Below are 23,375 nucleotides of genomic sequence, written 5' to 3'. Positions count from 1 at the left end.
AACCGCCCATCACACACCCCAGCACACCAGCTCAGGAAACTTATAACCTCGGGAGGCCAGCCCTCTGCTCACTGTGTTCACAAACCTCCAGGAGAGCGGACGCCTGCCACCAGCTCCTGCCACTCAGGGCGCCTCGGCTGGTCACCGGACCCTCAGGTAGGACAGTTCCCGACACTGCCGGGCAGCCCAGAGAACTTTCCTTGCTTCCCACTGCTCTCCTCCTTCTGACCTCACTGAAGCTTTTTCTTATTTCCTGTGCTATTTTTCTAGGACTCCTTGAATTGAGTCCTTCAAGCTTTTTAGCTAAAAGTGGGCATTGATACAACTCTTTCCCTTAAGGTTCAGTAAAATCTAGTTTGACGGGGGCCCCGGGGTTGGGGCAATCAGTCCGTCTGGGCCGTGATTATGTCTTGCAGGAACGGGGTTCTTGTTCTGAAAGTGTGCTGGGAGCAGGGACTTTTGGAACACGAGAGGATAGCATTTTTTTTCTGGAGGAAACCCGACGTACCTTTGAAACCGGACAGCACTTGGGCTGCTTGCCAGACTTTGTCAATTGCTCTGTTGTGATTTAAATTGCTCAGGACTTGAATTGTTTCTCTGTTTGCCTGTCTTTTCGGGGTGAGGGTGGGTAGCTTCTGCTTTTCAGTTTATTTTCCAGGTGGCTTTTATGGGGCTGTCCTTTAGCTTGTTCATTCACTTTTGTATAAGTGTAAATGTTTTTGTTTTTTTTTTTTTCTTTCCACGGGATAGGAGGAGAGCAGGGTGGGCTTGTTTAAAGAAAACCGTTAGAGGGAGAGAGGGAGGGAGAAAGAGGAAACTTTCTCTCTTTAAGTGGTATTTGAAATGTAATGCAGGAGGGGCTTCTGGTGCCTGATGTGGATTTCAGAGCTCTCTCCCAGGGTCAGATGTGGAGGGTGGGGTCTCAGGGAAAAGTTGGGTTTGGAGGGCAGGGTGGGGCTGGGGGAACTTCATCTGTTCTTATTAAAAATAAAACAAAATACTGCATCGCTTTGTGCTTTTATCCCAGAAGCAGCCAAGTTCGGTGCAGAGCAAAAAGACAGCCTATCAGAAATGTTAAAATGATTTTTATTTCTTAGGTAGATGTGAGGTGTTTTTTTCCTCCTGCATTGTTTTGGAACATTCAACTTCTCACTCTTTCCAAAACATGCCGTACAAACGCAAACACTTGTGCTAATCATGAAAGGATCTGGAAAAGGAAGAAGGGTGATTTTTATTTGCTTTTTCTTTTCAAGGTTAGCATGTTGGTTGGTTGAGGTGTGGCCCATTTCAATATAGATACTGGGGTATCTCCCTGCCCCACCACCCTACTCTGCACACAAGATGAGGAGAAGGACAGGATGCAGCTTGCCTGATGAAATTAAGTTTTTTCTTTATAAATGTGGTTCATTGGAAGAGAAGATTCAAACATAATCAGCCTGGATACAGGCAAGGTGCCTGCTAAAATTGCCCTCCAGGGGATGATTCAGTTAGTACAAGGGCAATTTTTTAAGCTGCAGGGGACTCCCACCTTCGCTTGAAGTTTTGATTATTTCTAGATTACATCGACGTGGATTGGGGAGGCCATTGTCATTAATGGTATCCTGAGAAGCTAGAAACAAATCTTTGAGTCTGTGCAGGCTAAAGCTAATAAGAAAGATTTAACCAGTCAGGAAACAGAAAACAGTGACATCTGTGGGCACATAAACTGTCCTGAGTCTCACTATTTGTACGGTGTCACTTTACGCTGGAGTTTTATGCAGAGAAAAGCGTGCTGTGCGTTACTGCCTGGAGTTTGAGGGCAATTTTAAAAATGCTGTTCTTATTCCCGCTTTCCCATCTTCCTCCAACAAGTAGTGAAAGAGTTCCTTGGCTATGGGGGTTTTTCTGGATTTCAGCTATGTATGCTCAACAAGACTGGACCGGGAGTTTTTTCCATTTTTTCCTGTTACTGTCTCCCACCCTTGGGGGGTGGATTGAATTCCACCCCAGACTCTGAGGACTGGGGCAGGGGTTTGGGGCAGATCGGCAGGATGTCTGGTCTGGCGTCCTGGTCTGAAGACACCCTGGATTTTACATTGTTCGAGGGTACGAAACTATCCTGGGAGTTGGCAGGAGGCCCTAGAGCACCAACCCAAGGCAGATCACATCCTAGGGCAGACAGTGGCTCCCTCCCAGGAGGGGAAGAGACGTCCCTTCCGCAGACCACAGAAAAGACTGGGGCTGTCTCCTCTCTTCCTGCTCCCCTCCTAGGCCAGACTTGGCCCGTCCAGTTCCCATAGACATCCAGACTCCGGGGGATCGAGGGAAGGAGCCCCATAGAGCCCACCCTGGGGATGCAGACCGTCTTTGCTTGGTCTGCGTGGCTCTGGGAGTTTCAGCTGGTACCCAGACCCACTGGGACCAGTGGAGAGAAAGCAGCCAGTGCCTCAGAAGACTGAGAGATGAACCAAAATGGCTTTTCTGTAGGCGCCTCAGCATCAGATAGGGAATATATCTGAAAAACGGCCTCAGAAAAAGGCACAGGGCAAATATAGTTACGTGTCATCCTTGATTTGTGCATTGAGTTTGGTACAGATCTTGGAGGTCAACCCATTCATTCTCCTGCCATATGCAGAAATCTTATTTTTCATACCACCTTGGATGGATGAGTGTTTTATGCTTACCTAAAATTTCCAGAGAAGGGACTCGGCACCTTAGAGGGTACTTCCACACCCACCCCGCTTCACTGGACAACTCTCATCGCTAGAGTTTCTTACATCCGGCAAAATTGGCTTCTCTATAACGTCTATACTTTCTTCCAAGTTCTCTAGTCCTGAAAATATTCCATTTTTGCTGTTGCTGTTGATCCATCCAATGTTCCTTATCTTCTAAACACTCGACTCTTATTTAGTATTTGATGGATAAAACTTGATAGATCTGTGCTGCTGTTATTATTATTATGACTACCTAAGATTTGGAAGGAGCAGGGAACCTTGTTGAAGTTTTGAGGCTGTGTACATACTCCTCCCTACCCAGGTGATCTGATTCTGAGGTCTCTTTTTCTAAACAAGGTGTGTGGTTTATTCTTGAACTGACTGCATACATAGCTGCCTAGCACAAAAGCTCAGAGCCACCTGGGACTCTCAGATATATGTACTCAGAGGGACACCCGGTGACAACCACGAGGTCATGGTTAAATCAATGCAGTGCCAGAAACACAGGCTTCTAACTTGGCCTTGTGGGGCTGGTCCCTTAACTTAGTCCATAGTTCGTGGAGCCCACGCCTTGCCACTGTTACTTCCTGTAATGGTAAGTACAGCAACAGGCTGCCAGTCAACATAACCTCGGTCTAATTGCCGGCAGGCCATCTGGATGTCCAGCTCCTTGGAGAGGGCTCATAATCCTTAAGTAGTGTAGAACTGGAATTTTCTGACCATAAACTTCCCTTTTCCCATACTCCTTTCAGTTCTGCCCAGATGACCCTGGATTCCTATTTAGTAACCAAGGGAGCTGAAATACGCTTCTAATTAGGAGTTTGTTTGGATTCCCAATACCCTATACCCCATACACACATGTTTCAAAACCACGCTAAGTTACACTTCTGTTACAAGTCATTTCTCTCAGTTTAACTGGGAAATCCGCTGAAACTGAACCACAAAGATGAAAACAGAAGCCCATGTGGGCATTGCTGCTTCTCTCTCTTCATTTTAATCACAACATTTGGATCCACCTTTCCTTCTCTGTGGGCTTCCCTGGTGGCTCAGAGGTTAAAGCCTGCAATGCAGGAGACCCGGGTTTGATCCCTGGGTCGGGAAGATCCCCTGGAGAAGGAAATGGTAATCCACTCCACAATTCTTGCCTGGAGAATCCCATGGATGGAGGAGCCTGGTGGACTACAGTCCATGGGGTCGCAGAGAGTTGGACATGACTGAACGACTTCACTTTCTTTCTTTCCTTCTCTGCTGTGGAAATGGCATTTCTCTGGAACTAAATTGGACCCCTCTACTGGTGCCCCTGGCCTTACTGAGGATGTGGCAGTTTTCATATTTCCCAGGCCTGTTTCATGAATTCTGTCTTCCAACGGGGTAATTAAAATTGAGAACCCACTAGGCTTGGGTTGAAATTGGTGGCTGGAACCCTCCGGTAGGTGCAAGATGGCTAAAATAGGAGGCTTGAGGCGCTTGGTCTTGTCCTGAATCTGCCATGTGATGTGGGCAGAACATTTGCCTTCTCAACAGAGGGAACAGAGCTTGGTGGTTTCCATGGACCCTTGTGGCCCCGAGACCCTATCGTTCTAAGATCCGATAGTTCCTGTTTGGAGAAGTCCTGTGGGTTATGCCAACAGCAAGTTTAATCCATAAACACTGGTAGGAAAGTGAAATGATGTAACATGTCTGCATGGAAACAGGAGGATGGAGGACCCAGGTGGACTCCTCTGCTTCATCCACTTAGAGATTCTCCAAGTATAGGCGTCTGCAGGCTTTACCGCTGGGTAGCAGTGAGCATTCATCCAGCTCTCGGAAGCAAAGAAAGAGGTTTGATTTATGAAACCTGAGCAGTGCCTGGTTAGTGAAGCTTTGTGGGGACATTGACAACATGAACCCAGACCAGACTCCAGAGACAGAGACACAAAGGTGGTTCTGGGAAAGGAGCCTCACCCTCTTTTCAAGGAGGGTGTGGCCAAATGGTGTGGATGGGAGTGGATGGGAAGCTGGGCTTTGGGGAGGAAAGGGGAGGTGCCAGGAGGAAAGGGGTGGGGAGCAAAGGGACTTCCCGAGGTTTCTTAGGCCTGTATGCTGGCTGAGAGAGGGGGGCAGATGGAAAGGCCTAGAAGAGGGAGAAGAATTGATGCTTTCAAACTGTGGTGCTGGAAGACTCGTGAGAGCCCCTTGGACTGCAAGGAGATCAAACCAGTCAATCTTAAAGGAAATCAGTCCTGAATATTCATTGGAAGGACTGATGCTGAAGCTGAAGCTCTCATACTTTGGTCACCTGATTCAAAGAACTGACTCATTGGAAAAGATTCTGATGCTGGGAAAGATTGAGGGCAGGAGGAAAAGGGGGCAACAGAGGATGAGATGGTTGAGCGGCATCACCGACACAATGGACTTGAATTTGAGCAAACTCTGGGAGATGGTGAAGGACAGGGAAGCCTGGTGTGCTGCTGTTCATGGAGTCTCAAAGAGTAGGACAGAACTTAGCAACTGAACAACAAGAAGAGAGAGAAACTGGAAAGAGGAAGCAGGGAGAGGGTGAAAGAAGAGGGCAGAAGTGTGACGATGCTGTACCCCTGACTCCCTCCTCTGATTTGGGGACCACCCACTCTCAATGTCAGGATAGTCCTTGGGGCCAAGAATTTTGTTCTTTGTCTCACCTCTTCTTTCCCATCTGTGAAGAACCTTCTGTTGTTAAGGAGGCAATGTTAGAATTTCTGTGGATTACCTGTGCAGTGGTCATCTTTCCCTGGGGACACTTTTTTTTTTTCCCTTTCCAGAAGGGTCAGGTCAGGACTGACAGCAGAATGAGGTCCCTGATACTTTGATGTCTTCTTTCAAATAATCAAAGAACCCTGCCTGGGAGGCTGGATACCGGGAGCTGGGGAGAGGTTGCAGAGGTCAGGCCAGCCAGGTGTGTCCACACTCTAACGAAGCTGAGACCTCAAGCTTGCCTTGGCTGGCTGTGCTTCGCTGCCGGGGAGGGGGCCTTGTGCTGTGGGTGGGGGCCAGGGTGGAATGTTTGAAGCTCCTCTGGGGCCAGGAGTGCTAGCAGGGTGGGCTGTTTTGGCCTGGGCTGGTTCTGCTGGTGGACCTTCTCAGCAAGTCAGTAGGAAGAAGCAGTGACCCTCCAAAGGCCCTTTGTTTATTTCCAGTGGCATCACTTTGGAGAGTCTGTGCTGACCCTCTGATTAACTAGGAGGGGTTGGAGAGGCAGAATAAAGCAATAGATCTGGTAGAAGTTCTAGAATTCTGCCGCAAGTAGGAAAGAGAAGCTGTGCTGCAGTGGGGAAAGCCTGGCCCGGAAGATGCGAGGGAGTGGGCTTCATCCCGGTTCTGTTTTCACTCTGGGGACTCGCTTTCCCACTTTTGTCAAGGAACTGGACCGAGTTACTTCAACCCTGCTAAGCCTCTAAACAACCAACTGCCTGCAGAAAGAGCCACAAGCCCACAGCCCATGCCAGGCACCGGGGTGCCCCTGGCTACACCCGCGTCTGTCCCTGGGGGCCCCACCACCTCCCAGACTACAGCCTGCTGGTTGAAGCCTGTTGCTGGTTGAAGCCTGTTGCCGCCACCTACTGTCAGACCCGCTCAAGCACCCCCGCCCCCCCCACCCCCCAACCTCCACCCGGGCCGGGCCACACCTTGCGTTTCTTCCAGAACCCTAGTTATTATCTTGGCAGTCTCTCCCTCGGAGACGGTCTGGCCGCCAAAACACTCCTCTTTTGTCAGCAGCAGAAGACAGCGAAGGTTCCATCCTTGCCCTGGGGACATCGCCTGATGGCCTGACCAGCTGCGGTCTGGGGGCGGGGGCTGGCCTCGGTCACCCCACCCAGGTCTGGCCTTGGCCTTGGCAGATGTCACCCAGCCCCAGCCCCTCCCCGGACACAAAGAGGACAAGGGGAAACCAGAGAGAGAGAGAGAGGTTATTCTCTGTGGGAACATTTGCCAAAACAAGATGCAAGCTGCTTGTTTGCTTTTAGCAGATTTGCTGGCCCTCGGACTCTGCCTGAGAAGTTTCAAGCACATTTCACTGGGCTGAGTTTCTCCTTATCCATAAACGAACAAAAAGAATAACCAGCAGCCGTGCAGCCTTTGCTGTGTATCAGGCAAGAGCCCTTTGATCCTCACGCTAAGGCTGTGAGGTGTGCAGATGATAGTTAAAAGGGGCTGGGGTCACCACGATGTATGCTTGAAACAGCTTACAATTTCATGTGCTAACTATACCCAATGAATCTGAACTTTTTAAAAAAAGGAGTGCAGTCAGGAGTCGCACCCAAAATTCATGCTTTTTTTTTTTTTTACTACTCAATACTCTGTCTCTCCAGGAGCTACTGTCCAGAGAGGATACGTCATTTTCCCAAAGTCAGCAGAGTCAGAATTTTTTATGAGAACCTGGTTTTCAAAGAGGTGCTCTTTTTCTTTCTTGCTTTTGGTTCCCCCTAAATAACATGCTTGTCCCACTACCCCCACCCCCAGTTCCTTATCTCTAACTGTGTGAGAATCATGCCAATCTATACTAGGGCCAGATAAGCACCACCCTTTCTATAATATACCCTGTTCACAGGTGGGAGGTGTAGTTCCCTCACCTCCTGGATGATGAAAAACAAAATAGTTGTTTTCTTTGGAGCATGTAAATTCCTGTTGCTTTTGCTGCTTGACTGCTGATGTTTCTTCTGGTCATTAAAAAAAAAAAACAAAAAAAACTGCCCTGCATTTTAAAGAAAACAGACCCCAGTATGAGTGTACGCAGTGAATTACAGCCCAAAGTTCTTTCTTGCCATACCAAACATCCAGATGTCCAGAAGCAGGAGGAGATGGTGTTTTAGGATTCTTTCTCTCCACATATTTCCCATGGAGAAATTAACGGCCCCCCTTCCCCACCCTCACGTAAAAACAATATTTAGAATGGAAAAGTACACTTGATATAAAACAACAAGAACAATGGTCAGAAAACCTCATCCAAGGTCTCATTCACTGAGCCCGTCTTTAATCCCAGCCTTTTCCTCCTGCGGATACATCCTCTACGGCTGCTCCCCAAAGACAGTATTTCCTCTTCTGCTTTTGCGTTCAGTGGATATTCATTTTGCCAACCCACATGATCCTCAGTGGGAAATAAACACATCAAAACAAACCAACAAGAGCAAAATGATCCCGACGCATAGAGGACAGAAAGACATCAGTGCCACCACCCTATGCCGTGTTCCTAGGAGAAGCACAGCTGCAGTTCTGGGTGTGACGCCAAGGAGGATGGTCAGATGTGGGCTGACTCATGGAGATCGTACGACTGGGAGTGTCTCTGCCTTTCATCTTGTGCCTCCAAGAAAGCCTTGTGTCTTGGTCTGAGAAAGCGTTCTTCAAAGTCTGCAGTTATCCAGAGGAGATGGGAATTTCACTGAAAGCACCAATGGACAAAAAGACAGAGTCTGTCTGGCAGTCGGGTCATCTCAGGACTGTGTTATGATTTACTTGAGATCGGGGGATCTCTGGCTAATATTCTGATAACCTGGAAGTTCTGCTGGCAAAGTGACCACTTCAGAAAAATGCTGTTAAGGAAGCATTAGACAAAGGGCAGGAGTAAGATGGAGGTAGTCATTGCCAACAGCCACCTCTAATGCATTGTCAGGACTTTTCTGATGAAAGAGTGGGGAAGTTTTTGTAAGTAGTGAGTTACCCATGACTTACTCTTGCCTGGAGGGTCCCATAGATGGAGGAGCCTGGTAGCCTGCAGTCCATAGCGTCGTGGAGAGTCGGACACGACTGAGTGACTTCTTTCACTTTCCATTTTCATTCATTGGAGAAGGAAATGGCAACCCACTCCAGTGTTCTTGCCTGGAGAATCCCATGGAGGAGAGGCCTGGTGGGCTGCAGTCCATGGGGTCGCACAGAGTCGGACATGACTGAAGCGACTTAGCAGCAGCAATAGCAGCAGCAGAGAAGTTTAAGCATGATTTAGGTAGTTCCTGGTTATAGATTTGTAGATGAGTTTCATGTTCTGGGGAGGGATTTTAAAGCCTCCTTTCAGTCCAGAGTTTCTGTAATTGAAAGAAGTAGATAGGAAAGTAAAATTTGTAGATAAAATAGTACTTAGAAGTTTAAAATTTTTTATTTGCATTTACCTGTTTCTTCTTGAATAAGAGGAAACAAACACACATATAATCCTGCATATTCAAATGTCAAAGATACTCAGGAAATATTCTCAGAGTTTGCATATAGTAAGATGTTCAATACCTACTGTTGTTCAGTCTCTGAGTTGTGTCCGACCCTTTGCAACCCCATAGACTGCAGCTCACCAGGCTTCCCTGTCCTTCACTATCTCCTGGAGTTTGCTCATACTCATGTCCATTGAGTCAGTGATGCCATCCAACCATCTCATCCTCTGTCATTCGCTTCTCCTCCTGCCCTCAATATTTCCCAGCATCAGGGTACAGAAATAATTTCTAAAAATAACACAGGACTAAATTTCACCTAGATAAAAAAAAGTTTGGGGGGGATCATTTTCTCTCAAGAATTCTGTTGTTTATTATGAAGACTTCAGTTATCTTGACATTCATTGTTTTTCTACAGGGAAGAAAATATTGCCTTTCTTGATTCTTTTATTTGGTGGCTGAACAGATACTTGGCACATGTCATAGACAAGATTCTCCTTTCAGAAACTTAGAATCTTGGGGGTTGGGGAGCCAAACATTTCCACAAATAATTCTGTTACCAGGTGGGCTACCACTAATGATTTTAATAACAGGAGAAAAATGACTACTTTTGACCTCTGTATCAGGGAAGGCTTCCTAGAGGAGGCAGAATTTAAACTTCCTTGAAAACAATGTTATAGTTAACTGGAGGAAGGCTATAAAAACAGACCTTTAAAAAAATTTTGTTTTTAATCCTAGGATTTAAAATTCCTAGGATTCCCAGGGCCAGTGTGGAGCCCCTTTCCTGATTGGTGGTGGGGTGGTGGTGTGTTTGGAGGATGTGAGGAGTGACTTGGTCAGATAACCCAGTGGTACTGAGGATATACTTAAGAGGGAGGATCAGAAAGAGGATCATGGAGAGGCGGGTGGTCCCGAGCTAGACAATGACAGTGGGAGTGGAAAGTAAAGATGCGCGGGAGGTTAAGTACTGGAGGAAGCATGCATGACCTGACTGTTATTTTCAGCAGTAAAACTGGGATGAGAGGAAGGAGCAGTGTGGACTTTGGCAGCTGGTCACTATTGCTCCTGTCTCCCCAGAAGAGTCTGGGCTGTCTTGGCTGCCAGGGAAATGACTAAACTGTCTTCTGGCTCTCGAGACAGATCCACGTGCTTCTCAGAAAGTTATCTTGTGCCATCTGGTCGAGGATGCTTCCACTTTGCCTTTGTCTGGGAGACTCTCACCCACTCCGAGTGAATCACAGACATTCGAGCTCTGTGGGACTCCCCCACTCCCATCACTCACACAAGCCCCCGACTCACTGTTTCTGATCATGTGACACCCCCAGTCTCTGGCTAGTTCTTCAGTGACTCAAGCCCAGGATTTCCACCACTTCCTTTGCTGGAGAAGTAGGTCTTGGGGCTCTGTTCGGTTGTATTGCTCCCAATTACTGTTCCTCAGACTGCTCGAAGGCCCTGCTTCCCCCAGACTGTGGTAGCTACTCAATAAACACACTCCAGGGTTTGGAAGAAGTTATCAGTCAGCAATCTGACCCCTGGCTTAGTGATCATGCAGCCAAATTACCAACATCTCAACTGTCCAGATGAGAAGTTGATGATTCTCAATGTCTCTGCTATGAGTTACCCATCAGAAAAGGAAAGGTGTCCACAGAGATCTGATTAATTTCTCATGGTTGTGCATGTGTGCTAAGTCGCTTCAGTCATGTCCAACTCTGTGCGACCCTATGGACTGTAGGGTCCTCTGTCCCTACACCAGGCTCCTCTGTCCATGGAGTTCTCTAGACAAGAATACTGGAGTGGGTTGCCATGCTCTCCTCCAGGGGATCTTCCTGACCCAGGGATCAAACCCGCAATTCTTGTGTCTTCTGCGCTGCAGGCGGATTCTTTGCCACTGTGTCACAAGGGAAGCCCTTCTCATGGTCAGACCACCCTAAAGGTGTTAGGTTGCCTGCAAAGGGTGAAGAAGCAATAGAAGGCAGCCTCAGGGCTTTGTTCTTTTGCTTCTTTCATTTTGTGGGAGGAGATAAGAAACCAATAAATATTGAAGTGGATGGAGCCAGCTAGAGAGGGCCGTCAGCCCTTCACCCACATCAGCTGGGCATTTACAGCTCCAGTCACCAGCAAGCATAATCTTCAGGTTCAGTTTCACTAACTGCAATGAATATCCTATTAGCAAAGATCTTCATCCAGATCTGGAATGGTCAGTGGCTGTGACGCTTGTATCAGGGACAGGAGTGTAAAGAGACCGCTGCCCTAGTGTGGTCTGAGCGATGTGGGAAGGAAAGGGGAAGTGTGGTCAGAAACAAGGATGGCGGTGGAGGAAAGAGAACTGGCGGGCCTGTCGGTTAGGGCAGAGAGAGGAACAGGAAAGGGATAACTAGAGCCTGTATGTAGCTCTAAGTGGCTAACCTCCATTTTTCTTGACAGTCACTTCTCTGCTAGAGTCAGCATTCATGCCTCCAATACTTTTCTCAGTTTTCCACCCAGCCCCATGGAGTCCTGACCAACCCTGTCCCATGTCTGTTGGGGGTGGTGAGGATAAAGGGGGGATCCTACCCTGCTTCCAGTGCCAGGTGGGGAGACCTGTTCCTGGCACCCTGCATAGAACAGTCAGTGGACATCCTATCCCTTGAGAATGCTGTGGATTCAGTAGCTCTGGTGGCCTGGGTCCAACTCCAAGCACCACAAAAAATGTTGTTATGGAAGCCCCAACAGCAACATGACGAGCTTTGGGACTGCCTTGAGCTTCTATGCTCTATGAGGGGGTAGGTGTGTCTCTTAGATCTTCAGAAATGCCATGCTGTTTTCCGTTGCAGTCTGGTTGGAGCTCCCCAGCTAGGACAAAGTATCTGCTTTCCACTGGAAAGGGCCGTAAATAGCATTCTTTTTCATTCTTAAAAAATTTATTTATTTTTAATGGAAGCATAATTGCTTTATAATATTGTGTTCGTTTCTGCCATTCATCAACATGAATCAGCCATAGGTATACATATGTCCCTTCCCTCTTGAACTTCCCTAAAATGCTTCATTTCAAATGCTGTAAAATTATAATCCTTTAATTTCTAAATATACAATTGCAATCTTTGATAATTATTACTCAAGAACAGTTATGTTTTATGAGTATTGTTGTCAATTGTTGTCACCAATAGAGCAACACGCAGATGTGTCCATAGCATTTTGAAGAGCTCAGAGAGAGAAATCAATGACAGCTTTAGTGAAACCTACTGCCAGGACAGAAAGTTGTAGCAGCCAATACTTCCAAAGATATAAATGCTCGGAAGTGGTCTCTTTTCAGTACTTTCATATGAAGCAAGATTCACACGAGGGCAGGGAATGAGGCTCTCAGAAAGTGGCCCTGCATGTGATGGGTGGGTAGATGTCTCAAGAGCACTGGGTCCTCTATTATCTCTACCCAAACTGCTCTCCAATTTGATAGGTCTCCCCTCACCTGTTAAGTATGTGGACTTCCCAGGCGGCTCAATGGTAAAGAATCTACCTGCCAATGCAGGAGATGCAAGAGTTCCATTCTCCAGTTGGGAAGATCCCTTGGAGGAGGAAAGGGCAACCCATTTCAGTATGTTTGCCTGGAGAATTCCCATGGACAGAGGAGCCTGGCGGGCTACAGTCCATAGGATCACAAAGAGTCAGACACGACTGAGCACACACACATGCTGGTCCCTAAAGATCTTAAGAATTACCTCCCATCTTCCTATCTTGGAGTTTCTCTGCTGGGAGGGGGCAACCTATAGTATAGGGATAGACATTTAAGAAGGTAGTTCATTCTGCTTCCAAATGTGTTGGGGAGGGCTACTGAAATTCAAGGAAGCCCTTCTAAGCTGGCAATGGATGATCCCAATAAAACCTGACAGATTTCAGGCAGTGAAAAGATGGAGAAGCTACTACCTGTGTTATGTGATAGCTCCAGTAAACAGCTTCTACTTCTGGCTGGATACAACAGCCAAAAGCAGATAGAATTGTGTGTTCTGTGCACTAAGAACACTTGCTAATTCAAGGTATTTTGCTCCTTTTTTTGGTGGAAAGATATAGTGTGATTCAGTTCAGTTCAGTCTCTCAGTCATATCTGACTCTCTGCGACCCCATGGACTGCAGCTTGCCAGGCTTCCCTGTCTGTCACCAACTCTTGGAGCTTACTCAAACTCATGTCCATCAAGTGGGTGATAACATCTAACCATCTTGTCTTCTGTTGTCCCCTTCTCCTCCTGCCTTCAATCTGTCCCAGCATCAGGGTCTTTTCCGATGAGTCAGTTCTTTGCATCAGGTGGCCAAAGTATTGGAACTTCAGCTTCAGCATCAGTCCTTCCAATGAATATTCAGGACTGATTTCCTTTAAGATTGACTGGTTTGATCTCCTTGCTGTCCAAGGGACTCTCAAGAGTCTTCTCCAACACCACAGTTCAAAAGCATCAGTTCTTCAGTGTTCAGCTTTCATGTTCCAACTCTCACATCCATATGTGGCTATTGGAAAAACCATGGTGCGATTACAGAAATCTAAATACCCTGAAAGAAAATTGCTATCTTGCTTGATCTCCTCACCCACTCCTGCCTGAACCTCACAGGGGAATAGTGATCAGGTGGGGCTGTGGTTTTAGATAAGAAGTGAGAACTGGTGGGCAGGAAAACTCGTGTATGTGGAGTGATGGAGGTGGTGGTGAGGCAGTAGACTAGCCAAGGGGGATGAGCAGGGTATTTGGAAAGCATGAATGTTCAAATGATCAAAATGGAGAGTGTGAGCAGGGGCAAAAAGAATCAGGCTCAACACTGGAGGGTTACAGAGCAGTCTAAGGAGACAGAGAATTCTGCTGGATCCCCAGCAGTGTGTCAGAGAGGAAACTCCTAACATTCTCCTTGACCTCATATAGGAGGCCTTGCTTGGTGTACTGTATTCCGTCTCTGGCCCCTCAACCCCTATTAGGAGCAGGATGTTTGTCAATTAAAAGCAAAGGAAAAAAAAAAAAAAGTCATTTCTATAGCCCAAGGAGGATTAAGCACAATCTCGTTATATAATGTTTTAATTTCCTGCATTCAGAGAATTAATTCAGGCCTGTTCCCTTCCCTGTAAGGGGTGAGATCAGGATCTAGTGATGGTGTGAGTCTGGGGGGAGTGGGGAGGGTGACCAACACAGGGATGGGAAGAGTCAGTTTCTCCTCTTCATCCCCAAGGGTGGTCCTTAGTGGTCCCTCCCTGCAAGGAGCAAGGATTAGGTGTAGAGATAATTTCTAAGGGGAGCAAAATGATTTTATTCACACTGCCCTGTGACCCCAACAGCAGGTATCCTATTGCTTCACATGGGGCAGCCTGGTGAATGGATGACTCAGTTGCTGCTCAGTTTCATATAATAGCAATAACAATAACAGTAACAGTAACCCCATTAGTATCTGCCAAGCCCAAGCACTGTGTTGGGAATTCTCCGTCTAGGATTAAATGTAACACTGTACGATGAGCATTGCAACCCCCACCTTCCATAGGAGGGAACTGACACCTGGAGGTCCAACAACTTTATGTGATTCTAACTCGACCTGTGTCTAATTCAAAAATCTCCTTTCACTGTGCATTAAAGTCAAGCAGAAAATTGAGGAGGTGTGATTTAGGAGGTGTGCAAGGATCTGAGAAAAGCAAAAATGCACCGGAATGTATGGGGAGATTATGAATAACAGGCACGAAAGCTCTAAGCTCTGTCCTGAAGCCAAGCAGTAAACATCATCATTTTGATCATTCACAATTGGAGAAATTTCTACAGAAAGAGTCTGGGTGGTAGGGAAGTGCTTAGATGGCGAAGGAGGGTGGGAGCGGTTGGAATGGGTCAGGGTGGGCAGTGGAGGCCAGTGTCTGCCTTTCATTCTTGGCTTGTCAACAGCAACCTCCTCCTTCCCCCCACCAGGGTACAGTAGATCATTCTGGATTTGGAGTGCCTGATGAGGAAAGGGACAGATCAAAAGCACTGGAAGTGTTGCAATGGTCATATCCACGCTCTCCAATAAGTACCCTGTCTGAAGTGGAAGGGACTCAAGCTCAAAGCTTTAATTAAATGAGGTGGAGGGAGAGAGAGAGAAATGGGACACAGTTACTGGATGTGCACAGCCATCTCCTCCCTGGGAGGGGACAGCCACACATCCACCCTCCCTAGGGTGTGAGTAACATGAGCCCTTTCCTTCTGAAGTTCCAGCAAGCCTGCACCGCCTCTTAACTGTCTTGGGTGTGACAAAGCATTCCTGCCACTGTCATCAATCAAAGTGGCCGCCCCCTCATGCATCCTTCACACTTCCTCTATTCTAGGCTTGATGATCCATGGGCTCCCCTCTTCACTTCTGCTGAGATGATGACTGAATGCTTCCATTTACCCATGCACATTCTTAATCTGTTAGTTCCCCATCCTCCCATCCACCGTGTGATGGATGCATCTGCTGATGGGCTGTACTGAGTCCAGAAGGATTGGCATTTGGGTAAATGTCACACACAAGCCAAAGGCACGTTTGATCCCTCCCGCTGCATCCAGCCCTCAGAACTGTCATACTGAGTCGTAGGAAATATAATCCTCTGCCCCCAGACCAAAAGCAGAGTCCCTGCCATGATGTAGCCCAAAGACTCAGGTGCAACACAAGTCTTAAATATTCCACTGGTAGATGATCAGACCATTAAACTGTAATTGGGTTGTTATAACTATTGAATATCCAACAGCATTATTATAGTGGAAGTTGTGGCTCTCACATTTTATATTTCATACGGGATCAAATTAGTAGCCCATTTGGTCTCTGGGCATTGAGTAATAGCTGCCAGTCTTAGGAAAGCATCCGCTTCAATTAAAATCGCTGGGTGAGCAGTTTGATAGAAGTGTGGACAACTTCCCTAATGGAAAATGCAAATTTATATGACATTGTTGCATAGAGACCTGAAATGACAGCTGTGAAAGGCCTTTAAAAAACCAAAATCCTACTTTTGACCTGTACAATGCAAACAAAATAATAACAGTTACCATAAAATTTTTCCTGTTTTGAAACAGGCTGTATTAGAGGGATGAATATATAAATATCTGAGGTAGAATTTTCTTTCTGTTTAGATCTATGTAAACAGATGAACAGGCACTTGGGGAACTGGGCTAACTAATTAGGTGTTGGCAGGAATTTATGGAATCATGATGATTTTTACTGTAACTCCTCTTGATTTCAGCAGAGAACCCACCCACCTGGGAAAGCTGAAATAACGCATTGAATGAGAGTAACCTCTCCTTTGTCTTTCGTGTTCTCCTTTCTTTTCAGAGCTCTCTTCACCCTCAAGCCATAGAAAAGCCAAGATGCTGGTGTTACTGGCGAGTATCTTTGTGGTCCACATTGCCACCGTCATCATGTTATTCGTTTCTACCATTGCCAACGTGAGTCCTGTTCTTCTGTTCATTCATTCATTTGGAAGTTATTTGAATATTTACACTAAGTGCTACAAAAGATGTTTAAGCCATTGTGAATTTACAGCTTAGTTGTGGAAAAAATTAAACACATACTTGCACTTCAAACAACTAAATATTAATAACAAGTGTCTAAATGAATGATCTCGCCAGGTTGGAGAATACAGTGAGGCTTCTCAGGGGAGGTGGAGCTTGGAGGATGGGTAGATGGGTGGGGTTTCTCTCTGCTAGAGATGCAGAGTGAAAGGAACTTGGGAAGCATTCCAGGAGGTGTGCCCAGCCAGGGAGTACAGGTGGGAGGGACAGGCTTTGTTCAGGACGTAATGAAGACACCATGCGGCAGGCCAAACTTCCTTCTGCGAACCTTGATTAGAAGGAGAAATGGGAGTGAGATGATGAGATGCTTTGGTGGTCCGACCAACAAATACAAGTTTTGAGCAGAGAGTAGCATGTGAGAGTGCAATTATGCAAGATTAACCACGTTTGCCTGAATTAACTAAAAAAAAAAAAAAAAAAAAAGACTAAAAATACAGAGTAAGCCATAGGCTCTGCTCTCTGAATCTGGGGCTACTCTGACCTCTAGTGGTAGTTTGCAGAGTCCAGTTTGCTTTTCTCGGAAAAAACAAAAACAAGACAACTCCTTGGACCTAAAAACCAAGGCCATGCATCACTAGATAAACAGATATGATCCCGGAATCTCTGTGGGTCCTTGTTACAGTTGAAGGATAATGGGTTTTAAATTTCAGAGAGAAGAGTTTTACCAGCATCGGTGGGTACGATTATAAACAAGAATCAGTGAGACATCACTGTGATGACAGACCCCTCGCCGTGTGGACTCCTCCAAACTTGAATTTAGTGTTCTGTACAACCCCCTCCCCCACCACCGAGTCTCTCAGTTTACCAGGTCCAGTAAATGGCTTCAAACTGTTTTAATGGATGCCCAGTGCTGAAATCTGAATTATCAGCCTCTAACATGGGGCTGAACACACAGCTGCTTATTAAGTCAAGAACAGGCAGGCGATTGGACATCCTGGCCCTGCTTTTCCAGTAACCCACATGAACAGACACTCTGTGTGGACAGGGCTGGGCGTTTGCTTTTCATCCCAGAAGGATAACTGTTTCTCTTGGGCCTGGAAGGAGGGGGCGCTGGCACTGTGGTGAGCCTCGGTGAATACATATTGGGTCGTTTTTCTACTTTCAGCTACCCCCACAGGATAGCTCTGACTGGACTATGTTATTATGAAATTACTTTTCATGTTGTGGCAATCAAGGTTTATCCTTCTATTTAGATGAACGTGGCTTATTGATCTCCCAGTCTCAAGGCTGTTTTCTTTGCTGCCTTTATGTTTCTTCCTTTTTTTCCAGTTGATCATTTTTTCCTTAGCTTTTTTCACCTTCTTTGCCAGGCCCTTTATTGGAAACAGTCTTGGTAGGGTGTATGAATTGTACATCTTTAAAATCAATTTCCTCACGCAGGGTTTCCGTTTCTTAGAGCCTTAGAATGATTTAAAAAAAAAAACCCAAAAAACCCAATGGTTGAATTAAATCTTTCTTTTTTAAGTAATGAGAGATGTGAAGTCCAGAGAGTGAGGTAACTTCTCCTCGGTCGTACATTCTTCTTTCTCTTTTTTTCTTGGGACCTCTGCGACTTCAGTTTTAGCAAGACGTTATTTCCACCTAGAAATGAGCTTCTTAGCCGTGTTTATGGCTAAATATGGCATCTTCCATAAGATTTAGTCTAGACACAAGTTGATGATTGTTTCTTTTTCTTTCAAGCCAGGGAGTTAGTTTTTAAACAGTTTTTTAAATTTCTTTTTTTTTTAAATTGGACTGTAGTTGATTTACCATGTTGTGTTAGCTTGAGGTGTACAGCAGAGCTAATCAGCTATACATATACATATATCCACTCTTTTTCAGATTCTTTTCCCACCTAACAGAGTACTGAGAAGAGTTCCTTTATGTCTTTTTGATTTCAGGTCTGGGTGGTGTCAGATTTGGGAACAGGATCAGTAGGTCTTTGGAAAAACTGTACCTCTGGTGGCTGTGGTGACAACCTTTCCTACGCTGGTGAAGGTACGTGCCAAGATATTGTACCCAGTGCCCTTGAGGAATGGCCAGCCCCTTGGGGACTGGGTAGCCTGACATCCTCACTCCCCCTGCCCTCTGTCCACAGATGCCCTCAAGGCTGTGCAGGCCTTCATGATCCTGTCTATCATCTTCTCCGTCATCTCCCTCGTGGTCTTCGTGTTCCAGCTCTTCACCATGGAGAAAGGCAACCGCTTCTTCCTCTCCGGGGCCACCATGCTGGTGTGCTGTGAGTATCAGCTTACTCAGAAAAAGCTTTCCTGTAGATCTTACCCTGGGGGCTCTCAGTGGCTTGAACAGCTGAGCACTAGGAGCAGTGAAACTGCCTTGTACAATTTACTGGCTTGGTTATTTGTGCTCCTGGGGAGAACCCCTGATAGCTACTTGAAATAAGAACCCTCATCAGCTTCACTGTTTAAACCTGGGGCTCCTGGGCAGACACCAAGGAGCCGGGGTCTGCCCAGCTGTAGCGCTTGTATGGGTTCGTGCTCAGTCACTCAGTTGTGTCCGACTCTGTGACCCCATGGACTGTAGCCTGCCAGGCTCCTCTGCCCATGGGATTTTCCAGACAAGAATACTGGAGTGGGTTGCCATTTCCTCCTCCAGGGGATCTTCTTGACCCAAAGATTGAACCTGTGTCTCCTGCAATGGCAGGTGGATTCTTTACCACTGAGCTACCTGGGAAGCCAGAGCTTGTATACAAGACAGTTGAAGGGGCAGGGGATGTGGGAGTCCTTAGATAGATGAAATTGCTGATGGCCATTGCCTCTCTCCCAATACACCACACAGTTTGATGGAAGGTGTATTCTTTTGCATCCCCCAAGGGCAGCCTGTCCTTGTGTGCTGGGGTCTAGATGGGAAAGCCAGTGGAGAGGAGGTGGGGAAGACCAGAGAAGCTGTGTTTTACTTCACAGCCACACAAACCAGTGCAGGTGTGAGAACTCAAACACCAATGGTACAGCAACATAACCATCAAGCCTGGTTCGGGGCCAATCAACAGAACCACCGCTGGGGGCCAAATTTCAGATTTCATTTTCCCATCGCCCACGAGGAACATAGGATCTTTCTAAAGTTATAAATCTTTTTCTCGCTTTGAATGTTAAGAAACCAAACCAACAGTGAATCATTTCTCCCCACTGCAGGGCTGTGCGTCATGGTGGGGGCCTCCATCTACACTCATCACTATGCCAACGGCTCTATAAACAACTACGAGCCGAGTCACCACGGCTATTCCTTCATCCTGACCTGGATCTGCTTCTGCTTCAGCTTCATCATCGGCATCCTTTATCTGGTCCTGAGAAAGAAATAAGGCTGAACACATTTACTGGGGACCTGGGGGGTGGGGAGGAGGGAGCCCTTGAATTTGGGAGGGGAGTGGAAGTTGCTAAGCAGGAAAAACCAGGAGAGGGATGGGGGGGAGGGGATGGAAGGGGGGAGGGGCTGAAACCCAAACATGATGGAGGGGGTCCTGTACTGTCCAGCCCCTGCCCTGGGAGAAAGCCGTTGGCTGGGACGGGTGCTCCCTGGATGTGGCTTGGCCTCCAGCTGTTCTCCGTTACACACACTGCCTGGGGCCCCAGCAGCTGCCACATCACTGGCTCCACTTCCGAGGGTGAATTCAGTCTTCAGACTCACTGCACCCAGTTATCACAGCGGTACAAGTTCCGGCCAGGGCAGATATTGTTTTTGTGTGGAATAAGCCAAGCCTGGAAGCCATCCTGCCCTTCTGACCCAGAGCAAAACATCACCATGTGAAGGGCTCGAGGGAGGACTTTGGCCAGTGTGCCAGGATCCCTCTTTGTTAAGCAGAGATTTAACTCTGTGGTATTTGTGACAAAATGGGAAGAAGAGACATAGTGATTAAGGCCAAGTTGGTGGCTTAGCTAAACTGAGAAAGAAATTTTCACAGTGGAAGGCCTGGGGCGTGGTCACAACTCAGACCAGGCCTCACACAGCTGTCCCTTGTGGAGACCTCTTGCCGTGGACTTTGCTTGGTCTCTCGCTTAAAGCCAAGGCAGCACTCTGGAATTTCTGTAAAGCCACAAACAAGCAATTCAGTGGTGGGAGCACCACACAAATTATGGGAAAAGGGGGCAGTCCTACAGCAGGATTATATCAGGGTTATGTTATTAGGAACCTCTCTCTGTGCAATCATGTTGTATAAGATGTGAGAGAGATGGACATAGATCCTTGCAACTCAATCTGTTACTCTTCCCCTAAATTATACCCTTTTGAGGAAGTTTTATCTAATTAGCCAAGGTGGGGATCAAAACTCCTAGGCTCAGAGATGGCTCTAGCTTTATGAGCTGAAGGGGTCGCCTATCAGAGGTCCTGCCTGTCCCACAATACGGATGAGGCAAGGCAATTTTGGAAGCTTCTTAAAACACATGCAAACCAAACCACACATCCTTGGGTGAAAGGTGCTATACAATTGTCAAGTATTAAGCATACTAGATTTCAGTCACAGTAAGAACAGAGTGTCTGTACTTCCAGGAAAATAAGAAAATTTCTGTGAGAGAAATAAAAATATAGGTGATGGGCAGATATTTTCTTTAAGGGAAAAGCAAAAACCCCTAAAAACTCTTGTGGTGCCCAGTCCGATGGTCACTGAGCTTCTCTGTTGCCGCAAGAGTGTTTCTTTGTAGGACTTAGAAGTATGGTATTAGTATGGTAATCCTGGTTAAGCAGTCATTGCTCTGGCCTGGCGCAGCTATGTTTAAGCCATCTCAGATTCTGGCTAAAGGGATTGTTTGTTTGTTTTGGTGGAAGACACTTCCTTTATCAATTTGAGAAGATCTACCCGAGGGAGAATCTGAGACATCTTGCCTACTTTTCTTCTTCCAGCTCCCCCTTCATTCCATTTCTTATATAGTTTTCCTTTTGGGGAGCTGTTATGCCACAATTGCTGGTATTTATATAAAAGGATTATTACTAAGTTTATTTCTTTATGTTCATTCTGGTTAGGGGAATGTGGAGGGTGGGCCACCAAATTATCTGGACTAGGGGTAAATGGGTTGGGAAGCAAAAAAATGTGGGACGATGAACTTTTTAATTATGATTTAATGATCATGCGATTATAGAAGGCTGTCTTGAGTGCAGAGGCAGATTTGCATATCAGGTATATCCAAAAGAGATACTAGCGTTGTGTTAAAAAGTTAAACTATGACTGGAGTGAACCATGTATTCCCTGGTCTTTTGTTTCTGTGCCATTTATGTCTCATGTAATTTGCATTACATTGGTGGGTTGTTCTAGTACTGTATTTGGCTTCTTCTTTAATAGATTGATATTTCATATACTATAATTGTAAATATTTTGATACAAATGTTTATAGCTCTAGGCATATAAAAACAGATTCTGATTCCCTATACTGTGTGGGTGTTTTCTTTCTAAAAATGTATGACATTTTCCCCTAATTAAGTTGTCAATCAGTTTGATTTGGACAACTTGGCATTTATCCAATATAATAAGCTACTTCCTATGCATTAGGCATTTATACAATAACTCTTTCAGAAAACTGAATGTTACTATACTTTCATCTTGCTTTCATTAAGCCTTTTAAGCAAAAAAAAAAAAAAAAAAAAGAGGAACTTCACAAACTATTAGAGGTTATTATCTTGAATTAGAATGGCTTATGATATTAAGAAATGAGACACTTGCTAATTTTCTTTGAAATAGCCAACTCCACTAATGTGTCTTTAACATATAAAGCAATTCGCAAAGGTGTGTATCACATACATTTGCACGAACCCATTCATTGCACAACCTAGGATGTACCTGTATGACAGAAGGAAAGCTTTGAGGCTTTCTGGGTGCAGTGAGGCCTGGAATCAAGAGTGGAAGGCAGAGTTGATGCTGCACACCCCAGTTTCATGGTGACACCAATATGATGAGTGCTTGCAATGTGGAGTAGGTCATCTTTTAGTCCCTGGTGGCCTTGGATGAAATCACTACACAGAGTAAAGCACACACAGAAAAACCCCACAATGAAAGCTGAAAATAAGACTTTGACATATTTTAAATTAATCAAATTGCATTGATTATTGATAGCCACTTAGAGACCTATGTGTGTTGGTTCCAAAAGTTATCTTCCTAAGCTGATTGTCTGGAACTCACAGCATATGGTCCATAGAGATAATTTAAAATGATCTTACTTATGATATGGGCTAAAATGACTTTTGTAAGTCTAGCCTGGAAAATAAGTCTAATAATGATTTAACTATTATTGTTATCTTCCATGGAAATGACTTAGTCAGATTTTGAAACCTGGACCCCTCTGTTGCCCCTCCAGACCCCTCATTGCAACAGGAGTGTATCTGATAGAGGCAGAGATGGGAAATGAATAGGAGTCAATCGCCAAGGGGGCATGGCTGCCTGGGAGTCACTCTTCCCTGGTCATGTCAGAATTTGCCACTGAATATAGGAGAAAGTGGTAGGTAGCATGACTCTGACTGGCTTCAAATATATAATTTTTTAAACTGGAGGTTCTTAAACTTGGGACTGCTTGTTCTATTCTGCAACTGCAAGATTTAGAATCAATCTTAATTTCCCCATGTTTATTAGCATATCAATAGCTTAAATCCAGTTTACCTAGGAACATTAGAATGATTCCTATTCCTTGGTACAATAATTGACAGGCTTTTGGAAATGATGAAATCTTACTATTTTAGTTTGATTTCACAACTTTCCCTCGATCTCATAAAATAATTACAAAGGGCACACATATCTGTAATTTTGAAGATGAATCAAAAGTAAACCTGTTTTGAGTATTTGAACACAATTTGCAAGAGCTCTTGAGGTAACTAGGCCTTGCAAAATCAGTTGGAGAATTATAGCACTGGGTTTATGAGTGTGATCGATTACACAAATGAAGCTGACATTTGGTCATCTTGTTTTTAAAAAGTTAAAATCATTCTGGCAGTAATATTTAAATATAGATTTGCTTCCATAAACCAAGTTGTCAAACTCACTTCAACATGGCATGCTTGAACTGACTTTACTAATTTCTTTCTCCATACTAATTAACATTCTTTAC

At 45.7% G+C, this 23,375-nt stretch overlaps 1 protein-coding gene across 1 annotated transcript; it reads left to right on the top strand.

Moving 5' to 3' along the window:
* On the top strand, nucleotides 1–21,708 carry EMP1 (epithelial membrane protein 1). Its single transcript, XM_019961526.2, has 5 exons — nucleotides 1–156; nucleotides 16,115–16,227; nucleotides 18,234–18,330; nucleotides 18,431–18,571; nucleotides 19,485–21,708. The coding sequence occupies exons 2-5, from the start codon at nucleotides 16,150–16,152 to the stop codon at nucleotides 19,649–19,651; spliced, it is 483 nt and encodes a 160-aa protein (XP_019817085.1). The 5' UTR covers nucleotides 1–156; nucleotides 16,115–16,149; the 3' UTR covers nucleotides 19,652–21,708.
* The last annotated feature ends 1,667 nt before the right edge of the window (nucleotides 21,709–23,375 follow it).

This window comes from Bos indicus, chromosome 5 (genome assembly GCF_029378745.1).
Source record: "Bos indicus isolate NIAB-ARS_2022 breed Sahiwal x Tharparkar chromosome 5, NIAB-ARS_B.indTharparkar_mat_pri_1.0, whole genome shotgun sequence".
Classification (NCBI taxonomy): Eukaryota; Metazoa; Chordata; class Mammalia; order Artiodactyla; family Bovidae; genus Bos; species Bos indicus.
This window is presented reverse-complemented; position numbering and strand designations above follow the sequence as displayed.

Bases quoted from the DNA above. Each gene is read 5' to 3' on its own strand.
- EMP1 (XM_019961526.2), top strand. From the start codon at position 16,150: ATGCTGGTGTTACTGGCGAGTATCTTTGTGGTCCACATTGCCACCGTC. The intron at 16,228-18,233 runs GTGAGTCCTGTT...TTTTGATTTCAG, and splicing joins TCGTTTCTACCATTGCCAAC to GTCTGGGTGGTGTCAGATTT. The intron at 18,572-19,484 runs GTGAGTATCAGC...TCCCCACTGCAG, and splicing joins GGCCACCATGCTGGTGTGCT to GGCTGTGCGTCATGGTGGGG.